This window comes from Furipterus horrens, unplaced genomic scaffold (assembly GCF_987537825.1).
Source record: "Furipterus horrens unplaced genomic scaffold, mFurHor1.1.pri manual_scaffold_4, whole genome shotgun sequence".
NCBI lineage: Eukaryota > Metazoa > Chordata > Mammalia > Chiroptera > Furipteridae > Furipterus > Furipterus horrens.
Window position 1 is genome coordinate 46,413,649 of NW_028327174.1, and position 13,315 is coordinate 46,426,963.

General features: G+C 35.5%; 1 protein-coding gene across 2 annotated transcripts in view; it reads right to left on the reverse strand.

The window, feature by feature from the left end:
- NELL2 (neural EGFL like 2) overlaps window positions 1-13,315 on the reverse strand; it is a 286,177-nt gene that overhangs the window by 20,170 nt on the left and 252,692 nt on the right. For both annotated transcript variants that reach the window (XM_090273037.1, XM_090273036.1), the window contains exon 17: window positions 6,183-6,323. In XM_090273037.1, the coding sequence (XP_090129163.1) occupies window positions 6,183-6,323 (141 nt within the window). The remainder of the gene's footprint in view (window positions 1-6,182; window positions 6,324-13,315) is intronic.

A 13,315-nucleotide genomic window follows, 5' to 3' on the forward strand; every position in this document is an offset into this window, starting at 1 on the left:
AGGGGAAGGGTCTAGTTAAGAAACAGATATAAATGACCCATGGACATGAACAACAGGGTGGGGATTGACTGTGGGAGCGGAGGGTGGGGCGGGGCAGGGGAGAGCAACAGGGGCAAATTGAGACAACTGTAACAGAACAACAATTTTTTTTAAAAAGAGGTATTCAGAGCCCAGATAAAGTTCATGTTAAGAAATTTGAACTTTATCATGAATGCATTATAATGTCATTTTAAAGAACTGCAAAAAAAAAAAAAAAGCCACAATCAGATAACCATTTTAGAAAGATTCTTTTGGACTCATATTGGAAAAGGAATGTGAGTGGATTATAATTTGAAGCCAGGAGATCCATCAACAGGCTCTTGTAGTAGTTTAGGCAAGAAGTCGTCATATCATAAAAGCAAACACTTACATGATACTTGGTATTACCAGATCCTAAATACATTCATATGATGGCTAATCTACTGCTCACCACAACTGTGAAAGGAAGGTACACTTGTTATCCCCTTTATACATATCAAGAAATCAAGGCATAGAAATGTTGTATAACTTTACCAAGGTCACGTAGTCAGTAAGGTATAGAGAGCCCAGATAGGACCCCAAGCAGTCAGGCTCCAAGTCTGCGCTCTTAAACACAATGTTGTACTGAAGAGGAGTAGCAGGGATGCATAGAAAGAAACAAGAAAGATAGACTCTTCCAAGAAAGAAACAATGGTGATAAAGCAACTTAGTGATTTGTTGGCTTCAAAGACTACGGGGAGGGAGGCATCATGAACGATGGTCAGATTTCTGGCCTGGAAAATGTGGTTGATAATATTTACAGAGAGAAAAGCAAGATTTTGCTGAGGAGTGCAGATGGGTGATGGGGATAAGGAAAGTCATGGATTTGTTTAGAACATTGAATTACACTTTCCTCTCGGCTTCCAAGTAGAGCTGTCTAGTAGGTAATAGGATATATGGGTCTGGAGTTCAAAAAAAGACCTGGGCTGAAATATAAATTTAGTGAAAACATACTTTCATCATTCCCTTTCTCAAAAATTGTCCTTTAGACTCAAGTTCAAACTCCTTTGTGAAGCATTTAAAGCTACTTCCTCCACTTACACTCTTCCCCCATTTCAACTTGCCAATAATTACGCAAGACTTGAAGCCTACTAACAAATGGTAGATACTCAAGCCTTTCTTGATTCCAGATAGAAAACGATTTCTCTGTTTCCTTAGAGTCCTGAATTTGTATTTTTTTCTCAGGTATTTATCTTTTTCAGCCCTTGTAGCTTTCACCGTTATTAAAAAACTCACCGCATCCTATCCTGTATACCAATTTTTGGTGTACATATTTTATCACCTCTACAAGCTGGGAATAGTGACTATCCTCCTTTATATTTATATTCAGCAGATGGCTGGCAAAGCACCTCAAGGCACCCAATACATATATTCAGTAACTATATGTTGATATGACTTGGATTGATTAATTTCCTTTTGTCCTTTTTTAGATTCATGTTAATGATTTATAGTATTTAGTTTGAACATAACACTAAAAAGATGCTATCCTATAAACATTATTTCATTTTACAAGTTCAAAAAACCTCACTAAGCTTAAAAATAAACCAGAAATTAAAGCAATGAAGTGAAATGTGGATATGAAAATAAAGTATGTGAAAAAAACATGGCTTTATTCTCAGAGAAAGAAAAATTTGGGGGTGCAGTAGAAAGGGTGACATGGACAAGGAAAATGTCGCTCTGGGATATTATCTGGGCTTTAGTGTCTATATCGGAGATAAATGGATGAGCAAAACAGCATACGCTTTGTACGAATGTAGCTTACGAGCATGAATGCTGTAGGTTACACGGCGGAAGCCTAAACAACACTGGAATAGTGCACAGTTATTTGTTGGTGTCTTCAAGTATGAATCTTATACTTCACAGTCATCGGAAATCTACTGCTGCGGCTTTGTCCTCCTCAAAATGCTTTTGTTGTCATTGCTGTTGTTTTTGAGCAACAAAAACGAGGCACCTGCTCAGAAATAATCATACTCTTAAACTCCTATCTTTCTAGATACTAATGTTACAATTCCACAAATCACTGAAATTGCAGTAAATGGATAGATGTTTAGAAGAAGCCTTTTAGTCTTTTTTTATATATAAGATAGGTGGGTTCCTTTAGAAGAACCCTTCAGAGCACATTGTTTTCTAAAAGAGTAGTATATTTTTGTGATAGTCATTAAATCCTAATGGAAGATAACAGAAGAATCGTCATTCCAGAATTGTGGTTTTTTAAAAAATAAGTATTTCCACTGTTTCTGTGTTTATGGTATTTCCTTGAAAAGCCCCTTTTTAGTAAACATCTCATAGAATATTTTACTTTCTTATCTTCATCTTTATTATTTGTTACTTTAAGGGCTGGTTTAATTTTTCTTGCTATTTTCTGAACATTCGTGAATACACTAATTATGTTTTGCCCTAATCATTGCTATATATATATACATAAATATATATATATATATATTTACTTCTAACATAGTGACTATAAATCATACTATATATCTACTTTGAAAAAGAACCTCACCCAAGGATATGTTTATGGATTTTTATAGAGAGAAGAATAAAGAGAGAGAGAGAGAGAGAAACTGATGTGAGAGAGAAATATTGATCAGTTGCCTACTGTACATGCCCTGACTGGGGATGGAACCCACAACCTAGGTATGTGCCCTGACTAAGGATCAAATCTGCAACAATTTTGGTGTACAGGACAATGCTCAACCAACTGAGCCACCCATCCAGGGCCTATATATCTATTTTTAATATAGGTTATGCTCCTAACACACTTCTAACTAAAAAAACCATCTATCATACATCTCAAACTTTTTTATTAGAAAAATAGATATATCATCTACTACGTGAGAACTGTTTTAGACACTGATGACTGACAAGCAAATAAAGTCTATGACTCTTGAAGCTTATGCTCTACAGCAGATAATGAGCAAGGAAACAAATTAATATATACAAACAATTTAGGAGAATTGATAATTTGTATGAAGAAAAATGAAGCAGGGTTACTAAACAATGTCAGGGGTAAGATGCTTTTTTAAATTGGCCATTCTGGAGAAGCATTTTAGAGGAAATCTAAATTAAATTTAAAAAGAAGCATGCTAAGATCTGGGAAAAAAACATTCCAGACAAAAAGACCAACACATGAGAAGGGAAATCAGTTTGGTTTATTTAAGAAATGTCAAGAAAGCCAAGTACCAAACAGGAAGGCCTTTGTAAACCATTGTTCAGGTTTGGCATTTACTCTCCTCTCATGAGTGAAGGGAGAAGCGGTAAGGTTTATGAGAAAACCAGGAGAGAATGGTGTCCTCAAAGCCAAGTGAAGAAAGTTGTTTCGAGAGGAAAAAATGATCATCTGGACCAAAAGGCTGAGACATCAAGCACAGAGAGTAACTGACCAATGGGTTTGGCGAGATGGAAGCTGTTAGTAATCTTGAAAGGAGAGCCTTCCCTGGAGCAGCAGAACTCAAGCTTCACTGGAAGCAGGAAAATGAAGATAACAAGGCTGGACAATTCTTTCTAAAAGGTTTGTTCTACAGGACAGTAGCAAAATGGGGGAATGTTTGGGGAATCAGGTGATGTCAAGGAAAGTTAGTTTTTGTTTATTTTTGTTTTATATTTTAAAGATGGGTGCTACTCCAGGCTGTTTGTGTGCTAATGAGAATGATGCAGCAGGAAAAGAGTATTTATGATGTGGAAGAGAAAGTGGATAGTACAAGGGCAAAGACCTCACGGAGGCAAGAGGGGGTGAGATGCAAGGTACAGTGGAGGGTTTAATTTTTGATAGGAGAAAAGCAACTTCATTCTGTGAAACAGGAGGGAGGGCAAACAGCAGATCCAGACCAGACATAAATGAGAATTAGCCAGTGTAGCTCCTGGTGCAGAAGTGAGGTACTCCTGCTTTCTCAGTTAAATAAGAAGGATGGCCATCAACAGAAAATGAAGAGAAAGGAAGTGATGCCTCGGATTAGAGAAGACTGGAGAAGGTATGAAATGGTTGTCTCAGACAGTTGCAGGGGAAAGTTATTAAGGAAATAAGGTAGGAATGCTGTACAATGCTCATGGACTTCATAGTAGGAGGCCTATAAGATGACTCTCAATGATCCTCAGCATTTAATATTTAGGGTCTGATGTAATACTCTCCTCTAGAATGTGGGCTAGACTTACTGAGTCACTTCTAACAAACAGAATATGGGAAAAGTGGTGAAATGTCACATCTAAGATTCAGTTATAAGAAGGCTGTGGCTTCCATCTTAAGCACTTGCCCTCTCTTGAACTGCTTACTCTAGGGGAAGCCAGCTCCTGTGTCTTGAGGCGCCCTGTGGAGTGGCTCACATGTTAAGGAACCAAGGCATGCCAATAGCCATGTGAGTGACCTTGGAAATAGTCTCATTCCCTCCAATCCTATCCCAGAAAAGTCTTCAAGATGAGACCATGGACTGGTCAATAACTTAACTGAAACTTCATGAGAAACCTCTAACCAGAAGCTTACACCTAAGCTGCTGTGAGATAATTTTTGTTGTTTTCAGCTGCTAAATTTGGAAGTAATTTGTTATGCACTAATAGATTACTAATACAGCCCTCTTGCAATTTGTGGTCATAAATTTAAAACACGGTAAACACAATTACAAATGTGAAGATAGCAGGAGTATGTGTTTATTCTATTCATATTCTGATGCACAAAAAAAGGGTGTGCAAGGATAGCATGCAACATGAAACACAGGTTAACCCTAGAGAAGTGGAAAGAATGGGGGGAAAGAGGGTGAATAAAGATGCATTTTAAGCATGTGTATATATATATATGATTTGGGTTATTTATATTCAGGTTATTTATATTCATCCTTTATGTGTGAACTTAAAATAAAAGACAAAAAGACTGCTTTCTCATACTATACTACAGAATAAAGGCAAAATAGTTTATTAGGGAAGAGCAAAATCACACTTCGATCTGCTTCTTGAACTACAGTCTGGTTCTTGGTTTTCTCTACAGGGCTGAAAGTATTTACTCAAGCACTAACAAGTGCAAGGTAAAGCCCTCAGACCACAGTTGAGTTGTTATTTGAAAATACCAGGTTTTAGCCTCTGCTAAAGCAATAGTATTCCCATTCCTACACAAAAACAGGTGGCCTTCTGCTCAAGGTCCAGAGCTCTGCAGCTGCTGGCAAAGCATGCTGGGAGCCTTGGCATCTATCACCCAAGTCTGCTTTATGTTTTTCTGTGTGAAAACCTTTTGAGGCAGAAGGATAAAAGACGTCTTATCATTTAGGTGTCAAGTACTCTTAAGTTAGAATCTCCAAGACTTTCATTGACTTTGTCATTTTAGTCACATTTTTCTCTCAGGCTGTTACTATATGAAAGTGTAAATACAAATGGAGAAAATAATGACTTTTTGAGGTTTGTTTGTTCTCCATTCCTGTGCCTAACATAATGGCAAATCTTTTCAGTGTGGATAGTTTCTCTGACAATTATTCACTAGGCACTGCTTACTCTGCCTGTTGTCAAAAAATTGTGCCTCTTAACAAGTGTAGAGAAGCAGAGTTGTTTGTCAGTTCATTGAAAAATAATTCAAAGTTAATGGTGAATAATTAAATATAATATGGTTGAATTTTCCACTATTAGATTGAAATCTTTCAAACAGGGATCATATCTTCTGTACTCAACATGCAACATTCATTAAGCATCTCTTACTTTGCCAGGCCAGTAATATGTTAGGAATAGTTCAGAGTATCATGTATTATGTATCTTATACTTGACCATATCATCATCTTTCCTCTCTCCTCCTTTTCTTTCTATGCTGCTTTCCTCACTTTATTTTACTTGCTTTTTTGGGGTCATATTTTGCATGCCTCCATTCAAAAATTTATTTGATACTACGGGTTTATTCATTCTAAAACACCCTTCAATGGTTGTACGTATCCACAAATAATTGGGTTAGTGTCATAAATTTTAATTATCTAAAAATCAATTCTCATAATCAACAAGCAAAAGTTAGATTTTAACATGTTTGCAATCACTGCTGTATAAACACACAGCATAAATCACCAACTAAAACACTAGGTCAATGGCCACTGTTATATCTGACTGTATATTCCTCAGGTTCAAGAGGAGTTCTTAAATTCTAGGTCTTCTCCCGTACTGACCTTCACATGAGTCTCCACTGGGTGAAAACATCCCATTGTCATGGTAGCCATCTCGGCATTCACAGTGGTACCATCCGGGCAGGTTGATGCAGTTAGCACGGCTGTCACACTGAACGAAGCCATCAGAGCACTCATCAATGTCTGTTCGGCAAAGAAAGCAAAAATGGGATGTTATACAACAACTGCTTTTATCTCAAAGAAATAAAAGCTATTCTACTAACATTTTAGTGGCAGCAAATCCTAAAAACTGAGGAAACAGAAGATCAAGGAAGTCTACTTGATTATTGGAAGCTATACAGAGAGAATGTAGTGCATTGTTAACAGGAGGAACATCTAGACAGCTTCTCTGCTGGAAAAGAAATCATGTGTGATAGTCACTAGTGCTGCTCACCAAATATTTCGAGCCCTTCTTCTAGACACAAGTGAGAATTGCCACAGGGCTTCCTAAAACTAATTAGGGAAGAGTCCTGAAGATTCCATGTGGAATTCACATGTATTCTTTCCCCTTCAAAACAACCAGCAATTTCCAGAGGCTCTGAAGATCAGCCCAGGTTCCTGAGCACATTTCTCCTCTACTTGAAATAGACATAAAATATGAGCAAGCAATCAACTTTTTTGCTCTAAGCCACTGAGGTTTTAGGGTCTTTCCTTACTGTCAGCGAATGCTATTACAGTCTAATACATCATTCATCAACAATATATGGCAATAGCATTCATGCATTAATACGCTTCATATTTCTGAAAATATATACCATTTATGTCACTTTTTAATGAGATTCTCATATATTATTTCACTCACCCCTCAAAAAATATCATGCTGTGTAGGTAGCATATCAGACAAATGAAGAAAATGAGGTAAACGATTACAGGGGATTTAACGAAGGTCATCTATAAGTTCATGGCTGCCTGCAAGTAGACATAGGCTGAAATTGTCAAAATTCTTTAAACAAAGAGAGTTATGTATTGTGAGCCTCATATATTTCCTCCAGTGACATTACTATTTCCAAATAAGATGAGCCCTTTATTTCCCTTATTCTATGTGCTTCATAATGGAAACATCGAACCCCATCCAAGTCTCTCCCTTTGCTCCTAGAAGGAAAAGTAATTCCCAGAGTTGCCTTACAGAGTGGTCCTTTCCTCTCAGACACCTCTGGGTTTCTGGGTGCTTTGGGGTTGACTCAGACCCAGCTAAGTGATCTGATGGCACTGCACCATTGTAGCTGCCAAAAATAATCACATGCACCCCACTCCCGTCCTGACAGTCCTGTGCTGCGTCTGAAGACTCCACCTTCTTATATGCTTCCCACACCTGCATTGTATTTCCTGCTGCAGGGACCAGGCACGATGATGTCCCTTGTGTAGAACAGAAATCCAGCTGCTGTTTAGAGTCCTTTGCCCAAGATAGTCCACTCCAGCCCAGCAGAATCTACTTCCTTCCTAGTCTAGTCTCATCTAACTCCAAATTCTTGGGAGTATTTAGTCTTTTCATTTTCTTTTTAAATTTCCTTTTTTCCTATATTCAACTTTAAAAGACAATTTTTTGAATAAACGAATATTTTTTTTTTTTTTTTTTTTTTTTAAGAAACAAGCCATCACTCATTTACTCCTGATAAGCCCAGAGTTCCTTCACTAAAACAAGGTGCACACTGTTCTCTTAGATTAGGTAATAGGCCAAAAAATAAATATTTTATATTACTATAAAATTGTAGCATTATTTCTGAACTGTAAGTGTTTTTGCCTACGTGGTTCCTTCTGAAGAGTCAGTTCCAACTATCAGTAGTTCCCACTGTCAAAATCATTGACTTTCTGATACAAGTGGATTGCTGCCATTTACTAAGGCCTTGTAGGTTTTATGAAACAGCTTATTTGTGTTTCAAAGGCCTCTCTAACTGATGAACCTCCATTATAAATGGACTAAAATGCTATGCTCATTCAGCTTTATACGGTCCTTTCTCCTAACCCAAATGATGAAGAAAATTGATGATGTCATTTTTAAGTGTATGGACAAAAGAAATAGGTTGTTATTTAAACTTTAGAAGTGAGTTTATTGGAAGAAGGCCATTAATGTTATGTTTAAAATATCTCATTTTAGAAGATTTTGGTCATTAGTGTTGGTGATTTGGAAGTAACCATTAATAGAATCCGGCCTTTTCCACTGAAGCAACTTTTGCATCCATAATTTATCCTTTAATTTAGTCCTTTTTTTCTTGTCTAAACACAGTTGCAGGGTTATCTCAGATCCCATGACATAGCTGATACATACATATATATATATATGTATTTTAATTTTCACTTCTTATTGTCTCTCATCACTCTTTTCAATCACAATGCCTACTCCTATACTGTCCCAGCCCCACTTTTTAAAATTTACAATTCAGCAACCTTCCTTGATCTGTAACATACTCATTAAAGATGAACAGAAATGCTATGTGTTATATTAGTCAGTTTTCTGAAGAATGAGACTACAACATATATTGGCCATAATGTATTTTCAAATATAGTTTGAGTATTATTTTATTCTGCAATCATTACTAAGTAGTATTTTAGAAGATGAATACACAAATATATGCATCACATGCATCACTTGTTAATTTACCATTCACTATTTACTGAATATCTGTTATGGGCCAAGTACTAAGTGCTGTGGAAACAAGGATACACAAACCAGAAATAATTTTTGCCCTCACCGGGTTTACTATCTATCTAAGTTGTGTTAATTTATGAAAATCTAAATTTACAACCATATAGGACAGTTTTTGCCAAGATATTATGTATTTATCACCTCTGGTATGGTATTAGATGATAACAGGAAAATGCTTTATTTTATGATTACATGTTTACTTATATCTCTAAATTAATTCCATATATAGCAAGTGATACTAACAGCACAGTAGCAGAATTTAAATTTAAAAAAGGAGACAGATTACTGAAACAACATTAAATAAACAAATAAATACTGGTATATGAACATGACAATAATTATGAAGGGGTATATAAATGACTGGAGTTTTGAAAATATCAAGATATGAAACATCTGTTTACATTTCAGAAGGATTTTCTGAGTAATTCTTTAGGTAGTGAAATGCCTTAAGTTATATGACTCAATGTACAAAATAATCCTCCCAAGCCGGAATTTATTTATAAAAATTGTGTATTTATTCTTACATGTTTGAACGTCAGTGCACCTCCATTTGATGTAATATACCTATTGAAATGTTTTTTCCACTGCTCAGAACAGTTTTGAACTCATCGATTTTGATGCCTTTTGGTGTTTCTGTTTTTTCTTTCACCTCTTCCACTTTGGCAAAATGTTTTACTTTGAGGACTTCTTTTATCCGGGGAAACAAAAAGTTATTGCTCAGGGTGAAATGGGATGAATAGGGAGGGCAGGGCATGGGGGTCATGACGTTTTTGGTCAAAAACTGCTGAACACTCAGTGCTGTGTGGGCAGGTGAACTCATGAATCACCCATCATGAAATGGGCAAATGCATTCAGAGTCTTCCAAAAAAAATTAACTGAAGCCGAACACAGCCTATCACAACAATGCAAGCTGGGACACTGCTACAGATGGGTTCCTAGAACACTCACCTAGTGGGGGAAACCTGTGCTACAAGGGGCCCACCCTCCAGAAGATAATACCAGTTTTTCTCTGGGTCATCCCCTCATACGTGTGTTGAAGTTCAAATTATATAGTACTTGTTACCATATAGGATAGTGAAGAAAAACTAGTCAGATAAAATATTTTGCTTCATTTTATACTTTCATGTTCTTGATCATTTTGATTTGTTTATGCACACTTTTCTACTTTGTTGAAAGTCAATAAGAAATGAAAGTGTGCTTAAATTGCCAAAGTACACACCTCTTACAAGAAGGTCAGCTTGGCTCATGGCTCTTTTGAAAGTCAAAGACAAAGCAAACAGCATCATCTGTAAGTTATTTGATATATTTAGTTGTTCAGTTTAGATATACTTAGCAAGTGGAAAATTTAAATCTGATCCACAACTTAAGAATTAAGTATATTAAGAAATATCCAGACACAACTGGATATTACTGAGTTATAATATGCAGATACGTACATATTATACTTTATATATGGTGTAATAACAGAATATAGTAAACAAATTGCAAAAAAATTTCTTGGGTACTTTCTTACTCCCATTAGGTCAATTAAAACCAAGTTTTTATTTGAGTTGGCTATACAGAGAACAGCAGACCTAGAGGAGAAAAATATTATTAAAATACTTTATTCCACATATGAACTACCAAGTTTGAGCATATTACTTTCCAAACTGAAAAAAAGTATTCAAAAAGATAGTATAGGAATATATAAGCTCGTATGATTTAGTCTTGATTTTAAGAACCTACATTGTTTTTTTACTCTGTAGGCACATTATATAAACAACTAAGAATAAATTTTATGAAAGACTATAATTTCATTATACTATATTATATCTTAGAAACTACTTTCTAGTTCCTTAGAAACAATTAGAACTTTTTCAGTAGCTACATTTAGAATAGCCAGCCAGCGATGATATTAAGATGCTATCCCAAAGCACAGAGAATTTAAAGTCCAAAAGATAGCCAGCCATCCAACAACAGTCATCAATAGCCATCATACTCCGGGGATCAAAATAGAGTTAGATAATAAAACTGGAAGGCACTGTTGAGGATAGATCTTCTAGGAAGCACATATGTTTTGAGCAATCATTAAAAACAAATCAACAAGCAGAAAAATAAGAAAGGAAAATGCACGAATACTAAAAAGCTCACACATGTCTTTCAGAGTCTTGTGTTCTTTGTTTCCCTCTGGTATGGAGACTAAGGTGGGGAGCCTTCTACAATGGCACACAGACCACTGGCTTCAGAGTGAGCTACCAAAAATGGCTTTTGCCATAGCACTTAAAGGATCACTTTAGAAAATGACAAGTTATTTCCTTGTAAAATTAAATGTCATCACAGAAAGAGAGATATGAGTGATAATCTCTTTTTCATGCATGGTAACAATTATAACTATTGTAACAACACAACTAAGTGCAAATGTCTAGAATTATTCATCCTTAAAATAGATCCTAATCATTAGCTTAACCTGCTCTCCTGCAAAGCTAAAACTGATTTGTTACTACTCTATACAAGAAAAAAATCTAATTTTTAAAAGAGAGCACATTTTTTTAATGGCTAAGTCAAATAATGAGTACTGTCTTTCCTACTGTTTATCATTAATAAAAACCTGATGCTATTTCTCATAAAATAGCATTTGGACTATTTACATCATTATCCTATGCCCTGATAGCTAAATTATATTGATGAACAGCAAGCAATTAAACATATTCAAAACAATTAATCAACTCGTGATTACCTACATGCAGATTATTTGCTGTATAGATTATCTGCAGTATTTTATTTTTTTAATCCTAAAGTAATTTCCCTCTCTCTTTTGCTAAGCTTGGGGGCATCTGCTTTCAGCATTTAGATAGATGTGAATGCTCAAGTAGTGCAAACTCAGTTGAGTATTATATTATTTTTAATAACTCCACCAGATCTAGATATAAAAAGTCCAAAATTTTATGACCAATTTTCTCAAGTGAATATTTTGAAAACAAAATATAACAACATATGTAAATAAAAATTTTAAATCATAATATCTTCATCATAAGTTGGGTGATGACATTGTAGATGTAGTGAAATTTTTCATTACTTTATAGTTCATAATTAGGAAGCTAATGACTATTCTTTTTTTAAAAAAGTGTAATATAATTTCATCATTACATCATTTAGTCCTCACAACAACCATATTCTTATCCTTACATTTTGAGCAACTACATTACCCAAGGTCACATAATAGACCAGAATTCTTTCAATTCCAAGTCTAGTGCTATTTCTCCCATACTAGGCTGCCTCTCAGAACCAACACGTGGCCAATCAGAAATAGCTTATGCTTTGAAATACCTCAGTGTTATATCCTAATGTGAGTGAATTTTAGCTCCTTGGCTTGTTAGCTGTGTAACTTTGAATATTTTAGAAAATCATTCTGTGTTTTCTGTTCGTGAACTAAAATAATTCTCTCTCTCAATAATTTGCTGTTAATTACTTTTCTTAACTATCCTGGCTCATAACAGGAATGTAATATGTGTAAATTCCATCTCCACCTCTAAAATATAAGGTATATTTATTTGTCATTTGATTATGTAAAAAGGAGCAGAGGGAAATAGAGCTTTAAAGATAGCATTTAGGCCAGGGAATGTCTTTTCTCTTCTGTGGATAATTGAGAGCCACTGAAGTGAACAGTAGAGTGATGTGATCTGAGGCACATTTTGGGAAAAACAGGTAATGCCCGTATGTTGACTGAGCAGGACATGAGATAGTCTCATATCCTTATGAAGCTATTTTTCATTGCATAAGAAAAAGGTAATAAAATATTTTAATTAGGGGATAAAAACTGTGGATATAGGGATTAAAAAAACATTCTTCCCCCCAAATGCTGTCTTTCATGTCCTTTGTGTTGATATCAGACCAGTCAAGGTCACATTCCACAAGTCTAGGTACATACTATACAGGGAAAAAAGATCAAGACAACCTGTTTGTGTGTGTGTGTTTTTTTTTCCTGTAGTATTATGATTTTATTATTTCTTTTCCTTTCCCTTGAGTCTTTGCATATGGTGTCTCTGTTGCCTAGAGTGTTCTCACTTTCTCATCCACTCACCCAGTTAGTTATCTATTCCTCACCTGTCTGTGTCTCATGCTAAAATTAAATTCCTTGGGGAAGTCTTTTTTTGACTGAAAAGGCTATGTTAGATTTCCTATTGCTCATTGTGTTTTGTACTTTTCCCCATGTGTTTCTTGTATTTTGCCTTAATAGCAACTATCACAAGATTTTTTTAAATTATAAACTTGCAAATATTACACTGACTTAATTAGAATAACTTCAATTCTGGAGGATGTTCTCCCTATTGTTCTTCCTCCCTTTCAAAACAGCCTCCATTCTTTGAGCTTTCTGTCTACTAGTTCTTGAATTTCTCACCAGTAAAACAAAATAAAATAATAAATGGGGGAGGCAAAAGTCTGCATTGATTCTACAGATTGATTTGGGAAAACTGACATCTTAACATTATTGCATCTTTTAATCCATACACAT